This window comes from Schistocerca americana, chromosome 2 (genome assembly GCF_021461395.2).
Source record: "Schistocerca americana isolate TAMUIC-IGC-003095 chromosome 2, iqSchAmer2.1, whole genome shotgun sequence".
NCBI lineage: Eukaryota > Metazoa > Arthropoda > Insecta > Orthoptera > Acrididae > Schistocerca > Schistocerca americana.
The window spans coordinates 447,434,319-447,456,728 of record NC_060120.1 but is presented as its reverse complement, the minus strand read 5'-3'; the positions used below and the strand labels follow the sequence as shown (position 1 = coordinate 447,456,728).

General features: G+C 43.9%; 1 protein-coding gene across 2 annotated transcripts in view; it reads left to right on the top strand.

Annotated features, from left to right (window-relative positions):
• Window positions 1-787: 787 nt before the first annotated feature.
• Window positions 788-22,410, top strand: part of LOC124595439 (probable serine incorporator) — a 110,460-nt gene continuing 88,837 nt past the window's right edge. Inside the window, exons 1-3 of one of the 2 annotated variants that reach the window (XM_047134179.1) lie at window positions 788-1,029; window positions 2,122-2,286; window positions 10,666-10,838. In XM_047134179.1, the coding sequence (XP_046990135.1) occupies window positions 994-1,029; window positions 2,122-2,286; window positions 10,666-10,838 (374 nt within the window). In that variant the 5' untranslated portion in view covers window positions 788-993. The remainder of the gene's footprint in view (window positions 1,030-2,121; window positions 2,287-10,665; window positions 10,839-22,410) is intronic. The other variant, XM_047134180.1, reaches the window with a different exon arrangement.

Here is a 22,410-nt window from a genome sequence, read left to right as displayed (position 1 = left end):
CTAGTGATCTGCACATTTTGATACTTCAGGCGCTTTTTCTAGACATTAATAACTTCACTTAATTTTACCACTTCATTGTCAAAACAGGGCTGTATTGACGATTAAGATGGATCTGGCATTGATATATGGAGAGTTGAACTGGCTACTTCTGTGCCATAGGAGTTTTTTACAGCTTTAGACGGATTGTCGAACCTTTGTCGCAGCTTCCTCTCATCGTCAGTTGAGATGGTTATTTCGGGATGTCAAACATTGTGGTTACTGCATTCCATACGAGTTTATTATTTTCTGCATTCATGAAATGGTCTTGTTCGACATGTAGTGAACAAAACTTAACATTATTTTAAAGGTAAGCAGGGTCTTTCTTCATAAGATCTTATCGTCTGTTATGCACTGGCCATTTTCTACTACTAAAATGAAACATTAATAATTAATATACATGTAGTTTTCAAGTGAATCTTGAGGATACAGTTCAGTAACATGATAGTATATACCTTTCAGGGTCCTTAAGAAACCTAAAAAAGGACATGTAGTATCTTCTCCTTGTTGTTTCTGCAATTTATTACGCCACTCTACGCTCAAGTTTGTAAAAACCATTGTACAAAGCAAAATAAAAACTACTATTTGCTTTCTTGATCCCGCCGGGCTCAACAGTTTTACTTACTGTCCGCTTGGCGTACTGCTGGTGCAGCAGACGACGAAATGGAGGCGAAGTGTCGCGACTGTGGTAGCTAGTCTCTCCCTATAAGCACGTAATGTCTTTGGATGGTATTCAATATACTCTGACTAAAATGTGTTTGTGGGGTATCTTTTTGACAGTGTAGTTAAGTCATAATGTGGGATGCGTAGTGGGGGAAATTTTCTGTCACACTCCTAGTCCTAAGGAAGTGCATGAAAATACCATCAGTGTTGAAACATCTCGTTTCTTTACGTCTACTAGACCAACTACAAGAAAAAGATAATTACTAAAAATCATAAGAATTAAAGTCCTTCATCATGGGAGCAGTTTTTGGTCTCCTGTCAGTAGGCCAGGTAATAGCTGTCAATTACATAATGCTTTGTGAAAATAAGTTGTCACGTCTTTGTTATTGATATAAGGTGCAATAGCCTACATTATTGTTATCAACAAATATTGATGAGATTCTTTTTGAAAGAGAAATTATGTCCTACTAATTTCGTGAAGCTTCAGCGTACACCTATGAGCGCATATGTAGAATATGTTTGTAACTGATTAATGAATCCTTTTCATAGTCCTATACATTTGAAAATCTACGACAGGCAAACGAGGTAAATAACATCAGAAATCTCCTGCATCACTTAGTTTACTCTGTATGTTTAAGAAGGGGCTGTTATCACGCCGTGAACATACGTAAATATAACATATTCTATTATTTAAAAAAAAAATTAAAGAGCATTGTGAGTTTCTATTTAAATACCGTAGTTTTCGTGACGTGGTTTAGGCGTGTGGTGTAAGCAGTTTTTCTTATGATATTTCATGAAGACGAAATGACATTGTAGGCTATATTGAATCATCAATACAACCAAGACACTTGCCGTCATCAGAATAGCAGTTATAAACAAAGTATCGAAATGCATTATTCGCCAATAACCCTCCATATCACGAAGTGTACTTAACCTCGTAACAGGTTGTTCCTTAGCTCTGCTAACTCATAATCAAACTGTCATTTACCATCCAACCTTGATCTCTTGTTTGTCTGGTTGCTTGGTTGATTTGCGGGAGGGAGGTCATCTGTGCCATTGGATTAGGGAAGGATGAAGAAGGAAGCCAACCGTCCCCTTTCAAGGGAACCATCCCGGCTTTTGTCTCAAACAATTGAGGGAAATCACGGAAAGCCCAAATCGGGATGGATGGACTCGGGTTTGAACCATCGTCGACCTGTATGGGAGTCCAGTGTGCTAACCACTGCGCCACCCTGCTCAGTTTGTTACTCTGTAAAAATTATATAGGAGCAAGATAGATTTTGCCAGTGTCTCTCTGGGCACTGTTGTCACATGCCACAGAATCATTGTCACAGGTCACAGCCATTATAGTACTGCTGAGTTCAAAACATATTTGTGTTTTCTGAGGGGGCCTAATACTACTAAGTGTAATGTCTGTTACAGTTGGCTTGCTGTTGTACAAGTGCAGCCTGTTCCTTATGCTGTGCAGCTTGTCCCTCATGTCGTAACTCAACATCAACACGCATCATGTATGCCGTTATGTTGTTGTTGGGTACCATAGCTGCATGCATAACGCTCTCTCCAGGTCTACAGAAAGAACTTGAAAAGGTGAGTAGATCAATACTGAATTGTACGTAACCATTGTCTTTTTTTTCTCTGTGATGTGTTCTGGTCTTATTGGCCTGTAACAGTATAGATTTGACTTTATTCTGGTGTGTAACTGGTTTACTACACTAGTCTCTTTATGTCCAGAAGTCTTGAAAAAAGGCCATGACAGTGACTTGTGTGCAGTGCTTGTACAGTTTCTGGTAATAAGTTGTAGTGTCTCCCTAAGGTGGTGCTAAAATGGTTTACACACACAATAAGGCAGGTGGTGGAGTGATGTATACTGGTGTGGGACAGTGCACCATCTGACATTCCATCCATGTGTAACTGTGTCTGCTTTGGGGTGCTTGTAGAACATTTAGTGGTGATTTTCAGTTAGTTCAGGTAATTTGAAGCTATTTAGCCACTATACTCTTCACTATAGGTGGCATAACACAAATATTACAAGCATTAGCTTGACAAACTGTGATTGTTGTGTGTCCCCATGAGTTTATGTAGCAACAGTCGGAGGCAGAAGCAGTGACCCAATGTGATGCTTCCTCTGGCACTGCCATTTGCCATTCTAGGCAGTGGCTTTAAAGTTTGATGTGGGACAAAGACAAGAGATTTATTTATTTTAAAGTTCTGTGGATTCTCAGAGTGTGTGGCTGTAGGACGTAGAATATTTCAGATTATTACAGTAATATCATCATTCAGATGGCTACAGTCTAAATCGTATGTAATCGGATACATGAAAAGTGAGGTCCTGAGTGATCAGATAATTGTAGTAGTAATAACCACACAAATTAAAAGGCTTGTACTCAAATTTATATGTAAAACATTGTCAATAATCAAGTTACCAGTTGCCAAATGCTTGAAATTAAATACAGTTCACAAAGTGTTGCACATAGTCATAAAATTCGTGTAAAGAATAGAAAGGGCTGTCCAAAAGATAGTTTTAAGTGTTTTCTGAATTTAGTCAATCTCCAGTGACCAATTTGATATGAACCTAGTTCATTGTGTACCTTTAGGCTTCACCAACATGCTCATTTCTGTACAAAGCTGTGATTTTTATATCTTTATGAAGATCATGAGTACTTGCTGTACAATAATCATGATATGCACTGTTCATTTTGTAAAGTGTACTGTCTTGTTCACAAAACATGATGGAAAAATGTACTGACCTGGCATGGTGAGGTTTCTCAGCCGTTCAAGAGCATATTAGGGTGGACTCTAATCATAATTCTGATATGCTCTTCTATGCTGTGCAGACTTTATTTGCTTGTGACAGATTTCCTCTGAATATTATCCAAAATCTATCAAGTGACTAGAAATATCCAGGGTCATGCAGCTTTGTTTGTTTCAAAGTAACGAACAAGTATGAAATTGAGTGAAAACCAAATGCCGCGGAATTTTGCTTTGTACATAAGTTGAGGATATGAACTCATCAGTTAAGTTTGTTATTAATATGTAATCCCTGGAATTTCGAAGACTCAGTTCTCAATATTTCTTTGTCATCACATTTTATTTCAGCATCTTCGTGTGATGTGCTGTGTGAAACTGAATTACCTTAGTGTTGTTAACATTCTGGGGCAAACCATTTAAACCAAGCCAGTCTAGAGCTTCATTGTATACAGTAATCGTAGTTTCTCTAGCGTGCAGTTTTGTTCTTTATCAGATGTAATGGATGTGTCATTTGTACTTTTTGGCTCATATGCAGGTCATAGATAAAAATGATGAATAGTAAGGGGCCAAGCATGGAGCCACGCAGTACCTCACATTTCACTGTACTCGAGGCAGAGCAGGCAGGTACCACTGCAAAATTTTTGTACACTGCCTTCTGTGTTCTGTCATACAGTCATGTCTTGAAGCACATCCTAACATTACTATTTAAGCTATAGCGTCCAGCTTTCCTTAGTAAAATTTTGTGATCTACAGAGCTGAATGCTTTACATAGAGCTTGTAAGATTCTGACTGGTGATATTTTATTGTTTGTGAGTTTGAGGGGGTGCTTAACAAGAGATAATTGCCTCTTCAGATGAAATAACGATATAGAATGCAAACTGATACCCTCTGCGGGTCTGGGTTTAGAATAGGTCTGAGGTATTCCTGCCTATCGTAAGAGGTGACTAAAAGAAGTCTCACATGTTTCGGCCTTTGTGATGGTCCTCTGTAGGATGTGACATCCATTTTTCAAAATTTTCCCAAAGAGCGTGCCAATTGAGGTAGGGCTCCTTACATGGTGCATAGTGTCAATCATGTGCTGAGACCTCTTGCACCCTTAGTCAACGTGGATCTGCACTTGTGCTCATTCTCCAGCTGTTGGGTGAGGTCACCCTCCTGGGTGTGTTTTCTTCCATCCTCCATGCAGTATCGCTTTCTGTGATCTCGACGATAATGGACTTCTTGGCTCGTTTGCACATGATATCCAGCACAGTAGCCAGTCCATTGTGGTGGGGCCTCATGTACCCTGTTGGTTGTAGCCCCCAGGCCACACAGGGATCATTCGGCTGATGCCTGCACCTTTAACTCCCAACGTCTGCCAAGGAGTAGATGCCTGTCATCCTGGGGCATTGGGCCTCTTGGCAATGCCCATCTTGCCAGGTGGCCTTTTCTGCGGCTGGATGGCACCTACCCTTACGCTGGGGCCCTGATCAGAGTGGGGGGCATCAGGGCGGATGACACACAGTGAAGTGTAGTGCGTCATCTCTTGCTGGTGGTCAAACGTCAGCTGTCTCTAAGTGGTCAAGGTCTAACTTCAGTGCTAAGAAATAAAACCCCAAATCATCATCAACCCCCCCCCCCCCCCCCCCCCTCTGGCCAAACCGTTGGAGGATGGCAGTGAAGTCTACTCACCCCGGTACCTTGTATGTACGAGAGTTGATGGGGTACCTTTCTTGTCAATGAAACCTCAGTTTTTTGTCGAGAATTTAGAGGACAAGTTTGGGGAGGTGGAGGGTTTGTCCAAAATGCAGTCAGGGTCGGTCTTGATCAAAACAGCATCCTTTGCCCAGTCACGGGCGCTACTCACCTGTGACAAGCTAGGGGTTGTTTCTGTTTCCATCATGCCCCATAAGAGCTTAAATATGTTCAAGTGTATCATATTTCACAGGGACCTTCTTTTGCAGTCTGACAGTGAGCTGTGCACCAATTTAGAGCGGTGAGGTGTCCGTTTCGTCTGGTAAGTCCACTGGGGTTAAAGGGAAAATCAGGTTGCCACCGGTGCCTTCATCTTGGCCTTCGAGGGTGACACATTACCCGAGGAAGGCAAGGTGATGGTCTACCGCTGTGACATAAAGCCATATATCCCTCCTCCAATGCGGTGGTTTGAGTGCTGGAAGTTCGGCTATATGTCTTCCCACTGTACTTCCAGTGTCACCTGTTGGGACTGTGAACATCCTTCACATCCCAGTACTCGCTGTGCTGTGCCTCCCATAGGTGTCAACTGCAGAGAGCACCATTTGCTGTGCTTGCCAGACTGCAGGATTCTCCAGATAGAAAGAAAAGTAATGGAATAAAAGACCATGGACTGACTGACCTACACTGAGGCTAAGAGAAAGTAGGAGAGGATACATCCTCTGCATATGACATCAACCTACGCTGCCACGAAGACAATGGTTCTACCATCTTCCATTCCGCCACGAGCAGTTGGCTCTGAGCTGTCATGCTCCACACCTGCCCTCTTGATGGTGGGGGGCACTTTCCTCCCTGTTGCTCCTGCACAACCTACTTAAGGAGCAACCCCCCCCCCCCCCCCCCTAACCATTGGCAATGTCAGTCCCCACTTCTTAGTCAAAGAAATGTAAGTCTTCTTCAGCTCCTCTCACTAGGAAGGGACCCATTGAGTCACTCACTTCCAAGGTTCCTACCAGTGGCAAAGCTGATACCCACCAGTGGTTGAAGCAACCACACGTAGCTGGGCGTAGGGCTTCATGGTCCTCCTCAGTCCCTGAGACTGAATCAGTGAAGCCCTCCCAGCTGGACAAACCTAAGGAGCAGTGAGAAAAACCTAAAAAGAAGAAGAAGAAGAAAAAAACCCAAGAACCCAGGCACTGCGGTGGCATCCACACCACCACGACTACCTACAAGCTCTTGTGTCTGAGGATGAGGTGGAAATTCTGGCGTCCTCCGAGGACCTAAATCTTGCTGGGCCCTCAGGCACAAAGGATGTCGATCGCACAGGTACTCAACTGGTGGCAGCAGGTGACCCTCAGGCGTAGACTACCTCATTGAGTGTTTCATGCCTTCCCAGTGTCATGATCATGTAATCCTCCAGTGGAATTTTGGTGGTTTTTTCCACCACCTGGCTGAGCTGCGGCAACTGTTAAACTTTACACCAGCTTTCTGCATTTCCTTCCAGGAAACTTGGTTCCCACCAATGCGGACCAGTGCCCTCCGCGGCTGTAAGGGGTACTACAGGAACGGCAGTGACTATAATCAAGTGTCGAGTAGAGTTTGCGTCTGTCCTGAACTCAGTATGTAGTGAACCTGTGCCCCCTCAAACCCCTCTTGAAGCTCTGGCTGTCAGGATAAGGACAATGCAGGAAATAACTGTCTGCAACGTATGTCTTCCTCCAGATGGTGCAGTACTCCTGAACGTATTGGCTGCACTGATTGATCAACTCCTTAAACCTTTCCTACTTTGGGAGATATTAACGCTCATAACCCCTTGTGTGGTGGCGCAATGCTTACTGACTGAGGGAGAGAGGTCGAAAATTTACTGTCACAACTCGACCTCTGCCTCTTAAGTACAGGTGCCGCCACACATTTCAATGTGGCACATGGCACATATTCAGCCATTGATATCTCGGTTTGCAGTCCTGGCCTTCTCCCATCTATCCACTGGAGAGCACATGACGACCTGTATGGTAGTGATCAGTTCCCCATCTTCCTGTCACTCCCCTGGCATCATGCCCACAGATGCCTACCCAGATGGGCTTTAAGGCAGACTGGGAAGCCTTCATCTATGCTGTCACTGCTGAATCTCCCCCACGTGGTGCCATCAATGTTGTCATTGAGCGGGTCACTACAATGATTGTTTCTGCAGTGGAAAATACTATCCCTCATTCTTTGTGGTGCCCCCAGTGAAAGACAGTCCCTCGGTGGTCACTGGAAGTCACTGAAGAAATTAGAGCATCGGCGCATTCTACAGCAACATAAGCAACATGGCATTAACATCAATGGTGTGTTATCTACCGACACAATTGTGATTGCTGAGCACTATGTGCGGGCCTCTGTGTTGGAGAACTAGCCCCCCGCCCCCCCCCCCCCATCCTTTTGCACTCTCAAAGTGTGGGTGGAAAGGAAATTCCTCTCATTCACTACATGCCACAGTGAACCCTATAATGTTCCGTTTACAGAGTGGAAGCTCCTCAGCGCATTTGCACGTTTCCCAGACACAGCTCCTCAGCCGGTTCGGATCCACAGTCAGATGATTAAACATCACTTGTCTAACTACAAGTGACATCTTCTCGTAATCTTCAACCGGATCTGGTGTGATGGCGTCTTTCCATCGCAGTGGTGGGAGAGCACCATCATTCTGGTGCTCAATCACAGTCAAAACCCACTTGATGTGGATAGCTACCAGCCCATCAGCTTCACCAACTTTTATTGTAAGGTGCTGGAGTGTATGGTGTGTCAGCAGTTTGGTTGGGTCATGGAGTCACGTGGCCTACTGGCTCCATGTCAGGGCGGCATCTGCCAGGGTCGCTCTACTGCTGATAATCTTGGGTCCCTCGAGTCTGCCATCCCAACAGCCTTTTCCAGATGCCAGCATCTGGTTGCTGTCTTTTTTGACTTACGTAAAGCATACGACATGACGTGGTGACATCATATCCTTGCCACATTGAATGAGTGGGGTATCCGGGCCTGCTTCCAATTTTTTTTTCCAAAACCTCCTGCTGCTCTTTACATTCCATGTCCAAGTCAGTGTCTCTCATAGTTCCCCCTGTATTCAGAAGAACGGCATTCTGCAGGGCTCCGTATTGGGTGTATCTATTTTTAGTGGCTATTATCGGTCTAACAGTGGCTGTAGTGCTGACGCTCTCACCTTCTCTGTATGGGATACCTTCTGCATTTCTTACTACTTCACCAGTACTGGTGCTGCTCAGCGGCGCCTACAGGTTGCCATTCACAAGGCGCAGTCATGGGCTGTAACCCAAGGCTTACCAGTTTTCAGCCACAAAGTTGTGTGTCATGCATTTCTGTTGACGTCACACCGTTTATCCAGAACCAGAACTCACTGTAGTGGAGACATTGATTCTTAGGACTGGTTTTCAATGTCTGATTGACTTGGCTATCTCACCTTCGTCAGCTTAAGCGGAAGTGCTTGTGGTATCTCAATGCCCTCTGCTGCCTGAGCAACACCAACTGGGGGTGCAGATTGCTCTACGCTGCTGCAGCTCTACAGACAGAGCCGTTGTTCAATCCTGCCTTGACTATGAGAGTCTGGTTTACAGTTTGGCGGTGCCCTCAGCATTGCATTTACACAACCCAGTGCACCACGGCCTTTGCCTATCGGTGGGAGCTTTTAGAATGAGTCCGGTGACAGGTGTCCTGGTGGAGGCTGGAGTCACTCCATTAAAGGTTAGGCATGCACAACTGCTTGCCACTTAAGTTGCACACATTCGTAGTTCTCCTGCGCATCCGAATTAGCGTCTCCTTTTCTCAACTACGGCGGTTCATCTCACGCATCGGCGGCCCAGGTCAGGGCTTAAGATTGCGATTCGTGTTTGTCCCTTCTCTCTGAACTAGAGTCCTTCCCCTTATCTCTCCTCGAGGTCCATTCACGTACATCTCCATGGTGTACACCTAGGCCGCAGATTCTTCTGGACCTTTATCATGGCCCTAAGGACTGCATTAACCCTGCGGCTCTCCGCTGTCACTTCCTCTCGATTCTCAACAAGTACCGGAGCCATGAAGTTGTTTACACCGACAGCTCGATGGGTGATGGTCGCGTAGGCTTTGCGTATGCCCGTGGAGGACATATTGAACAGCACTCCTTGCCAGATGGCTGCAGTGTTTTCACTGCAGAGCTGGCAGCCGTATCTAGTGCTCATCCCCTGGGGAGTGATGTCTCCTGTGTACTGACTCGAGCAGCCTACAAGCTATTGACAATTGCTACCCTTGTCATCCTTTGGTAGTCACCATCCAGGAATCCATCTATACCCTGGCATGGTCCCATCTTTCAGCGATGTTTGTGTGGACACCAGGACACGTCGGAATCCCAGGCAACGAACTTGGTGACAGGCTGGCCAAATAGGCTCCGTGGAAACTGCTTCTGGTGATGGGCATCTCTGAAACTTACTTGCATTTTGTCTTACATGGCAGGGTTTTTCGGCTTTGGGAGACGGAATGGCAGGACAGTACGCACAACAAACTGTGGTCCTCTCGCAGGGAGTCTGTCGCCCTCTGCCAGCTCCACGTTGGCCATATGTGGCTAACGCATGATTACCTCCTCCGTTGTGCCGACCCACCTCGGTGTCGCTGTGGCTCACAAATGGTGGCCGTCCACCTCCTTCTGGACTGCCCACTTTCCGCTACTCTGCAGCGGACTTTTAGCTTCCCCACCTCCCTACCTTCGGTGTTGGGCAACAATGCCTCAACAGCAGCTTTAGTTTTAAGTTTTATTTGTGAGGGTGGGTTCTATCATTTGATTTAAGTTTTAGCGCATGTCCTTTGTCCCTCTGTGTCCTCCACCCTAGTGCTTTTAGGGTGGAGGTTTTAATGTGTTGCAGAGTGGCTGGCTTCTCCTTTATATTCTCATGGACAGCCAGCCATGGTAATCTGCTCTCTTGTATTGATCTCTTCATGTTTCTTGTGTCTCTGTGATTTTCTTGTCCGAGTTTGTCCATTTTAGTGTTTGTTGCCGTTCTGTCATTCTTGTGGTTTTCTGCTTTCTCCAGCTGGGTTTTGTATGTCTCGATTATTTTACCCCCACCCTTGTGGAATTATTTTAATTGGTATGAGGGACCAATGACCTAGCAGTTTGGTCTCTTCCCCCCCCCCCCCCCCCCTCCCCCCACCCTCTTTTAAACCAACTGACCAACCCCCTGTCCCCCATGTAAGATTGGGCGAGATTCAGCTTGACACCCCACCCGATCCCCACCACATCCCCCCCCCCCCCCCCCCCCACTCCCTCCTACCAAGCACCTCACATAATTAATGGGTGGACTCCCCTCCCAACTTGTTTCTCCTGAGAAACACTTCAATTGAAAACACAATCTAATTTTATGATGCTGCTCGTGATGTAGTCAGAAAGTACATTTATTCAGATTTGCGGGTTTAAACATTGCCTGTAGCAGAAATGAGTGATAGTGTGTCACACATGAATTTGTATTGCATTAAATTCTATTTATTACATTTAAGGCCTCTGATGCAAATCTGAAATTTTTCTGTTCTCAGGTTCCATTCTGTGGGAATAGTGGGATAATGCCTGATGTAAATTGTCAAAATGCAGTTGGTTATTTGGCTGTCTACAGGATATGTTTTGCACTTACATGCTTCTTTGCACTCATGGCTCTTATTATGATTGGTGTTAAGACGTCTAAAGATCCTCGTTCAGGAATTCAGAATGGGTGAGTCACATTGCAGTAAAAGATTTCTGTGAATGTTAATGGAAAACTGTAAACATCTGAGGATAGAGAGCTCACTTGTAAAATACTAGCCTGTAAGATTATTTTTTAGACACCTGACCTGTTTGTTTTTGTGGCTTTTCATCTGTCTTTCCATTGTGTATGAAGTAATAAATGCTGTATGGTATAAAACCAGTTCATACTCAAACATGCCCCAACTTAGCTTTTTGTGTGAACAGGTATTGTAATACATTTGACAGTATCCTGAGTTACTGTCGTTAATGAAATCTATCCAGTGGCTCAACAAACTAGTATCTAAGCATTATCCATTCTACTTTACTTAATAAGTCAGTGATCTTTTGTGCCTGGTTATGGGTTAGACTACTGAACAACTAACTTCTCTCTGTGAACAATATAATCCTGCTATGTTCTCCAAGGCTTTCAGTCTGGAAGCTTCAGGAGAATCGGATTGGTCATCCTCACCTGAGCAAAACTGCTTGTAAGTTGAAAATACAAAGATCAAATTTCCTTGTTTGAGCCTTCCTCAGAATACATTTTGCAAACTCAACCATATCATTTGTTGGTACAGTAAGAACTAGTTACTGTCCACATGCAAAAATGGGATGACTCACAAATCTGTGGCACAAATGGTGCTAAGTATCATAATGGACTGTCCATTGTGTTCTCGCTTCCTGCGCCCGGGTTCCCGGGTTTGATTCCCGGCGGGGTCAGGCATTTTCTCTGGCTCGTGATGGCTGGATGTTGTGTGATGTCCTTAGGTTAGTTAGGTTTAAGTAGTTCTAAGTTCTAGGGGACTGATGACCATAGATGTTAAGTCCCATAGTGCTCAGAGCCATTTGAACCATTTGACTGTCCTTTGTGCACTACTAATGGATTGCTGGAAGATTTATATCAAGCTTGCACCAAATCAATTGTTTGGTTGGAAAAACTGAATATTGAAATTTAATTTTTCCTTTTGTTTGCTCTATTAATGGTTTCTGTTTCTTATCATTGCTGTACCAGAGCTGTATACTTACAAGTAGTTGTCCAATAGTATAAAATAATAATAATAATACACAACAAAATAAATGAAAATACAACTATGGAAGAGTTACAACTACTGGTTTATGTAGGAGCACTCACTACACTAAATATACACACTAGACAGAGATCAGAACCAACTAACACACACAGAAGAAACCCACAAAACCAGCATGGCAACACAGGCTACAGATCAGAATAGAAAAACTGAGAAAAGACATCGGACAGCTAACACAATTTATAAGAAATGAAATATCAGACAAAAAACGAAAAAGGTTAGGTAAAATCTCTCAACAAGAAGTGATAGAGCAATTAGATGAAAAGAAGCAGAAATTACAAGCATTGGCCAAACGACTTAAAAGATACAAAAAAAGTGAAAATAGAAGGAAGCAAAACCAAACATTCAACACAAACCAAAAGAAATTTTACCAGACAATAGATAACACACACATTAAAATAGACAATCCACCGAACATAACAGACATGGAACACTTGTGGAGCAACATGTGGTCAAACCCGATACAACATAAGACACGCACGAGGGATACAAGCAGAAACACTCATACAAGATGATACCACAAATGTCTGAAGTGATAATTTTGCAACATGAAGTCACCCGAGCAATTAATTCTACACGCAATTGGAAAGCCCCTGGAAATGATAAAATAGCAAATTTCTGGCTAAAGTAGTGCACCTCAACACATTCACATCTTACTAAATTATTTAACATAATTGTTGGGTTCAAATTAATGATATGAATATAATAGAGGGAAACTTCCATGTGGCAAAAATATATCTAAAAACAAAGATGATGTGACTTACCAAAAGAAAGGGCTGGCAGGTCGATAGACACGCAAACATACACACAAAATTCAAGCTTTCGCAACCCACAGTTGCTTCATCAGGAAAGCGGGAAAGATGAAAGGATGTGGGTTTTAAGGGAGAGGGTAAGGAGTCATTCCAATCCCGGGAGCGGAAAGACTTACCTTAGGAGGAAAAAGGGACAGGTAGACACACACACACACACACACACACACACACACACACACACACACAATCTGCATATGTGCGGGCGGACGGACATGCGTGTGGGTACGAGTGCATACCACCCCCCCCCCTTCCCCCCCAAAGGTAAATCTCCCCGCTCTCGGGACCGGAACAACTCCCCACCCTCTCTATTTTCTCTTTCTGTTTTTGCCAGTAGTTTCACTTTGTATTCACCTTCTCCTTTTTACCGTAATCTACTATACAATTTTATCCCGCCTATATATACTAAATAGTACGTAATCCACTTCCAAACCATAACCAAAAAATTTTTTCCCGCTTTCAACACTACCGCTGCTATAAAATCCACCGTTTCTAGTTCACAAACAGTTCCTTTCACCTATTAAACAACCATTTCGGCTAGTTCTAATAACTTTCGCTTTATTTCCATTTCCGTTTTTCCCACATCACTGATCATTTTTAGCTGCTCCCCACAGGTTTTAACGTCATTATTTCTTCGTCAGACAATTGTTAGCCTCATTTTGATAATCTGCCACCACAAAACCACTCCTTTTAATACATTTACACATAGTTTTTTCGAAATTTTCCCGAATTTCTCCACCCTTTTACGTGTTTTGGCGGCAACACGACCACCTAACCTTTATGCACATCGTTGTCTACCAACCCAAGTTCACCACAGGATCAACATAGCCCAGCTCTAACCAACACTTTTTCGCCTTTTTTCACACCAGATCTCCAGTTGCTTTCTAGTTCATCTTTATCTCTCCCCATATATTTTTATTTTCATTTTCATTCCAGCCTCATGTTACACTTTCCACCTTCTAATACCATGTCACCCTCACAACACCCCCACAACGACCCCATTAAGTTTTATTTACATTCCCTCCGCAAACATGCCTTCGCCCTAGCCAGATTACGCTCCCATATTTTATTTTCTCAGGCTTGTCTGACATTTGGCATTACCCCCAAAGGCCTCACACTTAAAGTTCCCATCTCTGGCTGCAACCCTTCTTTCCATCAGTCCCTATACCAGTTCCAAACTGAACAATCCATTGCCCTCACCCACCTAATCCTTCACCTACACATCAACTCAGCCAATGAACACACCCATCAACTCCTGTCCTTAATAAAAGTCCTCAATCTTTCCTCTCCCACATCCACACCGGCTGTTCAGAGCATCCTCCTGCAGGCCAACCACAAATTGGAACAGCATGCCACCCTCCACCTCAAAAAACTATCCAGTCTCCTGGTTTCCCACCTCCGGAAAGGCAACTCACTCACCCTTCACAACCTTTCCAGCAAACCTCAACCTCCTCTCATTGCACACAAACCCAGTCTCTCCCATCTACTCAATCTCCCACTTCCAGCTCCACTCCCTCCAAAACCTCAAAATTCCAATCAACACAATCTGGAACCACAACACCCTAATTCAGTAGTTAACCTTTCCTCCAAACCTCTCTCCCAATCCGAAACCTCTGTCCTATCCAAAGGCCTCACCTTCAGTCCCACTCCCAGATTCAACCAAACAGCCTCGTCAAAGATTTACTGTCCTACACTCGTACTCTCTGCTGGAAATATCACTTTGCCATGAAGAAAAATGATTCTAATCCTACTCCTAATGATCCAACTCCCCAAGACACTATCCAAATTGAACCCTGCCTGGAACAGTTCCGTCCTCCGTCACAGCGGGACCCACCTCCTCTTCCTCAAAATCACCCTCTCCAATCCTTCCAGGAATTTCTGACTTCCAGCCTTGCCTCTCAATACTTCTTAAAAAACCTTAATCCTACTCACAACATCACCACTGCTGAAGCCCAGGCTATCCATTATCTGAAGGCTGACCGATCCATCGTCATTCTTCCGGCGGACAAAGGTTCCACGACCGTGGTACTTGATCGTCGGGAGTATGTGGCTGAGGGACTGCGTCAGCTTTCAGACAACACCACATACAAAGTTTGCCAAGGTAATCCCATTCCTGATGTCCAGGTGGAGCTTCAAGGAATCCCCAGAACCTTAGGCCCCCTACAAAACCTTTCACCTGACTCCATCAACCTCCTGACCCCACCGACAGCCCACAACCCTACCTTCTACCTTCTTCCTAAAATTCACAAACACAATCACCCCGGCCACCCCATTGTAGCTGGTTACCAAGCCCCCACAGAACGTATCTCTGCCTACGTAGATCAACACCTTCAACCCATTACATGCAGTCTCCCATCCTTCATCAAAGACACCAACCACTTTCTCGAACGCCTGGAATCCTTACCCAATGTGTTACCCCCGGAAACCATCCTTGTAACCATTGATGCCACTTCCTTATACACAAATATTCCGCACGTCCAGGGCCTCGCTGCGATGGAGCACTTCCTTTCATGCCAATCACCTGCCACCCTACCTAAAACCTCTTTCCTCATTACCTTAGCCAGCTTCATCCTGACCCACAACTTCTTCACTTTCGAAGGCCAGACATACCAACAATTAAAGGGAACAGCCATGGGCACCAGGATGGCCCCCTCGTACGCCAACCTATTCATGGGGTGCTTAGAGGAAGCCTTCTTGGTTACCCAGGCCTGCCAACCCAAAGTTTGGTACAGATTTATTGATGACATCTTCATGATCTGGACTCACAGTGAAGAAAAACTCCAGAATTTCCTCTCCAACCTCAACTCCTTTGGTTCCATCAGATTCACCTGGTCCTACTCCACATCCCATGCCACTTCCCTTGACGTTGCCCTCCATCTGTCCAATGGCCAGCTTCACACGTCCGTCCACATCAAACTCGCCAACAAGCAACTGTACCTCCATTATGACAGCTGCCACCCATTCCACATCAAACGGTCCCTTCCCTACAGCCTAGGTCTTCGTGGCAAATGAATCTGTTCCAGTCCGGAATCCCTGAACCATTACACCAACCACCTGAAAACAGCTTTCGCATCCCGCAACTACCCTCCCAACCTGGTACAGAAGCAAATAACCAGAGCCACTTCCTCATCCCCTCAAACCCAGAACCTCCCACAGAACCCCAAAAGTGCCCTACTTGTGACAGGATACTTTCTGGGACTGGATCAGACTCTGAATGTGGCTCTCCAGCAGGGATACGACTTCCTCAAATCCTGCCCTGAAATGAGATCCATCCTTCATGAAATCCTCCCCACTCTACCAAGAGTGTCTTTCCGCCGTCCACCTAACCTTTGTAACCTCTTAGTTCATCCCTATGAAATCCCCAAACCACCTTCCCTACCCTCTGGCTCCTACCCTTGTAACCGCCCCCGGTGTAAAACCTGTCCCATGCACCCTCCCACCACCACCTACTCCAGTCCTGGGACCCGGAAGGTGTACACGATCAAAGGCAGAGCCACGTGTGAAAGCACCCACGTGATTTACCAACTGACCTGCCCACACTGTGAAGCTCTCTATGTGGGAATGACCAGCAACAAACTGTCCATTCGCATGAATGGACACAGGCAGACAGTGTTTGTTGGTAATGAGGATCACCCTGTGGCTAAACATGCCTTGGTGCATGGCAAGCACATCTTGGCACAGTGTTACACCGTCCGGGTTATCTGGATACTTCCCACTAACACCAACCTGTCAGAACTCCGGAGATGGGAACTTGCCCTTCAGTATATCCTCTTCTCGTTATCCGCCAGGCCTCAACCTCCGCTAATTTCAAGTTTCCGCCGCTCATACCTCACCTGTGTTTCAACAACATCTTTGCCTCTTTACTTCCGCCTCGACTGACATCTCTGCCCAAACTCTTTGCCTTTACAAATGTCTGCTTGTGTGTGTGTGTGTGTGTGTGTGTGTGTGTGTGTGTGTGTGTGTGTACCTCTCCCTTTTTCCCCCTAAGATAAGTCTTTCCGCTCCCGGGATTGGAATGACTCCTTACCCTCTCCCTTAAAACCCACATCCTTTCATCTTTCCCTCTCCTTCCCTCTTTGCTGATGAAGCAACTGTGGGTTGCGAAAGCTTGAATTTTGTGTGTATGTTTGTTTGTGTTTGTTTGTGTGTCTATCGACCTGCCAGCGCTTTCGTTTGGTAAGTCACATCATCTTTGTTTTATTATTTAACAGTTACATTGCAGACCCATACACATTCCCTGATACACTTACACATGGAATAACCTATCTGAAACCTAAAGATCAAGCAGACACAGCAAACCCAGCAAAATATCGCCCCATAACATGCCTACCAACAATATACAAAATATTAACTTCAGTCATTACACAGACATTAATGACACATACAACATAGAACAAAATTATAAATGAAGGACAAAAAGGCTGTTGCAAAGGAGCACGAGGGTGTAAAGAGCAACTGATAATAGATACAGAGGTGACATATCAAGCTAAAACTTAACAAAGGTCACTGCACTATGCATACATTGATTACCAAAAAGCTTTTGATAGTGTACCCCACTCATGGTTACTACAGATATTGGAAATCTACAAAGTAGATCCTAAATTAATACAGTTCCTAAACATGAAAAATTGGAAAACCACACTTAATATCCAAACAAATTCAAATAATATCACATCACAGCCAATACAGATTAAGTGTGGAATATACCAGGGAGACTCATTAAGTCCTTTCTGGTTCTGCCTTGCTCTGAACCCACTATCCAACATGCTAAATAATACAAATTAGGGATATAATATTACTGGAACATACCCACACAAAATAACACATTTGTTATACATGGATGATCTAAAACTACTGGCAGCAACAAAACAACAACTCAACCAATTACTAAAGATAACGGAAGTATTCAGCAATGATATAAATATGGCTTTTGGAACAGACAAATGTAAGAAATATAGCATAGTCAAGGGAAAACACACTAAACAAGAAGATTACATACTGGATAACCACAGCGACTGCATAGAAGTGGTGGAAAAAACAGATGCCTATAAATATCTAGGATACAGACAAAAAATAGGAATAGATAATACAAATATTAAAGAAGAACTAAAAGAAAAATATAGACAACGACTAACAAAAATGCTGAAAACAGAATTGACAGCAAGAAACAAGACAAAAGCTATAAATACTTACGCTATACCAATATTGACCTGCTCATTTGGAGTAGTGATATGGAGTAACACAGACCTAGAAGCACTCAATACACTTACACAATCACAATGCCACAAATATAGAATACATCACATACATTCAACAACAGAAAGATTCACATTAAGCAGAAAGGAAGGAGGAAGGGGATTTATGGACATAAAAAACCTACATTATGGATAGGTAGACAATTTAAGAAAATTCTTTATAGAATGAGCAGAAACTAGCAAAATACACAAAGCAATCACTCATATAAATACATCAGCTACACCATTGCAATTTCATAACCACTTCTACAACCCTTTAGAAATTGGAAAAAGAAAACACTACATGGCAAGCACCCTTATCATCTAACACAGCCACACATTGATCAAGACGCATCCAACACATGGCTAAGAAAAGACAATATATACAGTGAGACGGAAGGATTCGTGATTGCAATACCGGATCAAACAATAAACACCAGATATTACAGCAAGCATATTATTAAAGACCCCAATACCACAACAGATAAATGCCGACTTTGCAAACAACAAATAGAAACAGTAGATCACATTACAAGCGGATGTACAATACTAGCAAATACAGAATACCCCAGAAGACATGACAATGTAGCAAAAATAATACAACAACTTGCCATACAACATAAACTAATTAAACAACACGTTCCCACAAAATCTACTGGAGAATGATGAATACAAATTATACTGGAACAGAACCATTATAACATATAAAACACTACATAACAAACCTGACATCATACTCACCAATAAAAAGAAGAAATTAACACAACTAATCGAAAATCCATACCCAATACCACAAATATACAGAAGAAAACAGGAGAAAAAATTGAAAAATACATCCAACTGGCTGAGGAAATCAAGGACATGTGGCATCAGGATAAAGTTGACATTATACCAATTATACTATCAACTACAGGAGTCATACCACACAATATCCACCAGTACATCAACGCAATACAGCTACATCCAAGCATATATATACAACTACAGAAATCTGTAATTATTGATACGTGTTCAATTACCCGAAAGTTCCTAAATGAAACGTAACATATACTGTACAGTTAAAAGGAAGTCACGCTTGATCAAGGTCCGCGTCACTTTCTATTTTTGACCAGACATAATGTCTGAGAAAAGAAACAATAATAATAATAGTAGTAGTTGTAGAAAGAATTTTTTTTATATATATAAGGTTATGATGATGATGTTTCCCGCTGTTTTCAAACCTTACTGTGTCAAGCTTATGTCAGTTTATCACTGTGGGCTGAAAGGTTAAAATTTCAACAATGGTGGTGCACTGGCATATGGAATTATATGGGTCTTGTTTGAAAACACAGGTACACTGCTTTGGTATTTATGAGCAGTGTATTCACACAGTGTGTATAATATTTATGATGCCAGATAATATTCACAATAAGTCTTGGAATACATACACAATGACCATTGTTCACTGCTATATTATATACACATACAGTGCTGATGGTTGAGCAGTTAATTGCTCACCTGCTGCTATTGTCTTCATAAACATGGTCCTCAATAACTTTTATAGTACCCATGCATGATATACTCTACAGGCTCTGCTTTCGCAAATACGCTGCCCGATTACCTTGCCTGTCCTCAATCCCAGCTATTCATAGCCTCACTCCTTGGCAGCAACTTCTGTATTGTCTCTTAGCTCCCATGCAGACATGTCTGCCTGAATTGTCTGCAGTCCTTTTCATAAAAATTGTCATTTTTTGACTTATGCTCATTCACATGAAATCAGAGCCCGAAATGTACTGGGTAAAAGAAACTTAAAGAAGCATGTAAAATGGAGCCGAATTTTGTTCTCTCAGGAGCTAGAGTTAAACAGTAAGCCTAATATCTTGTGTGTTTATGTATGAAGAGGCAGTTGACTGGGAGAGGGAGATAGAACAGAGAAAGAGGGAGTGCAGAGAGGAAGGTTTGAGTTAAGTGTGGAGAGGGAAGGGTATGTGGACATGGGTGCAGGATGGGGACACCCAAAGATTGAGGACAGGAGGATCATGTGATCAAAGGATTGTATTTCAGGGGAGGTGGTGGAGGTGCTGTGGGGGTGAGTGGGCAGTGGGCAGTGAATTACAGGTGGCACAGGTCTTGAATCAGTCACTGAAGTCAAGCATGCAGCAATATGTTCTGTCATTGGGGTGTGATCTTAGCTCTTGGCCTCAGTTTGGTGATGGCATTCATTTGGATAACCCCAGGAGAGCTTGAAGCCAAGAACAATGTGCCAAGAAACGAACAATGGCCACTGCTGGCTCCTGCCTCTGCTTCACCAACACACTTCAGCAGCAGCAAAATGTGATAACATTCTTGGTGTTAATACCATGGGGCCAGCCTCAGATACGCCGTTCTGGCATGATCGAATTCTGCGTCTTCGATGCGCATTGCCAGTTACAACAGCCACCGTGGGCATTCTGTGCTCCAGATTGTTCAGTGTGACATACAAACACAGCTGTAACTGTGAAGTCAGCAGGGAGCAGCAGCATTTAAATCCAGCCGTGCTAGCTCATCTTGTCAAAAAGCTGGGGCAATTACGTGATGCCCAGTGTGATGGTCAGTATTGTTACAATGAGGGGGGCTTCATTCCCTCCACATCGTATGAGCATGTGTATGCTCAAGCAACTCAGCCCTTTGCAACCGTCTCAGGTGTATTATGAGGGACCCAGTCATCCTCGCCCTTAGCGAGGTGTCAGTGAGGGACTTTCATGTCCTGCAACATTGGATGTGGTATAGTCAGATTTGTTCAGTTGGAGCAGCCGATATTAGGCCGGCACAGGAAGTGCCAGGAAACATCAGCCTTCATTTGCGCAACACCCACGATAGTATTGTATGCTCAGCTCTATTTCCTTCGCACTGTGGTCGTCACACTGGGTGGTGCCAAATACGCATCCATCTTCAGCAGAGGACTGCCGCCTGTACCTTGCCATATGTGCTTAACATTGTAGGTAGACAGCTGGTTGGTGGTGTTAACTTCTCCATCGCAAGTACCCACCTCTGTTACGCTGTGGCTCCCAAATGACAATCGTCCACGTCTTGCTGGACTGCCCACTTTTGGCACCTCTTTGGCGGACTTTTAACTTTCCCAGCTCCCTACCTTCGGTGTTCGGCAACGGCTCAGCAGCAGCTTTAGTTTTACGTTTTATCTGTGAGAGTGGGTTTTATACTTCTATGTAGGTTTTAGCGCATGTCCTTTGTCCCTCTGTCTCTGCCACCCTAGTGCTTTTAGGGTTGAGGTTTTAATGTGTTGCTGAGTGGCTGGCTTTTCCTTTTTGTTCTTGTGGTCAGCCAGCCACTGTAATCTGCTTTCTTGTTCTACCCTACTGTTTCTAGTGTCTCTCTGTTGTTTTCTTGTCCTCTTTTGTTCCTTTTAGTGTTTGTTGCCTTTCCTTCATTTTTGTGGGTTTTCCTTTCTTTCCGTTCAGTGTTATATGTCTTGTTTGTTTTATTCTCACACTTGTGGCATTGTTTCATTAGGAACAATGGGCTGGTGACCTTGTAGTTTGGTCCCTTCACCCCCCTCCCTCCCGTATTTTAAACCAACCAACCTGGTTGGTTGTTGTGCCCACATAAAATGCTGTATAGACATTACAGAAGAACTAATAAATCATACGGCTGCTTTCATAGATTCCGTTTCGTATAGGAGGTGGGACAGGGGACCCTTTACAGCTGGTTCATAGGATTGTTCAGAGTATTAATCTACTTGCAGGCAAGGTTTGGGTATAATGCCAGACTGAATCCCTCAATAAGATGTATCAGCACACCAGACAAGGAATTGCTTCTCATTTCAAATTCGCTGTCCACAGGGGGGCCAGAGTATATGATAGAAACTTCGTGTGGAATGGATGATGGCTATAAAAATGCAGGTGCTGCTGATTATTAGTGGGCTAGATGTGAAGTCTGGCATTTTGATTGCTGCCATCAGTTTCACAATGAAGTGTGTCTGATATAATAAAGCCAGGAGTGGACAGTGGAGCATCTGCAGTGATGGGCAGTCTCCTACTCAGTATTCTGAAGGTCTCACTAAAGCCCTTACAGGCAGGCATTATCTCCAGACCTAGTGTGAAGACAGTTTTGTGTGTCATATCAACTTGTGCCCCCCTCCCCCCTATGAACCATGGACCTTGCCATTGGTGGGTAGGCTTGCGTGCCTCAGCAATACAGATGGTCGTACTGTAGGTGTAACCACAACAGAGGGGTATCTGTTGAGAGGCCAGACAAACATGTGGTTCCTGACGAGGGCAGCAGCCTTTACAGTACTTGCAGTCTGGATAATTGGCTGATCTTTCCTCGTAACATTAATCAAAATGGCCTTGCTGTGCTGGTACTGCGAATGGCTGAAAGCAAGGGGAAACCTTTCCCAAGAACATGTAGCTATACTTCTTGTTAAACGATGACAGCGTTCTCTTGGGTAAAATATT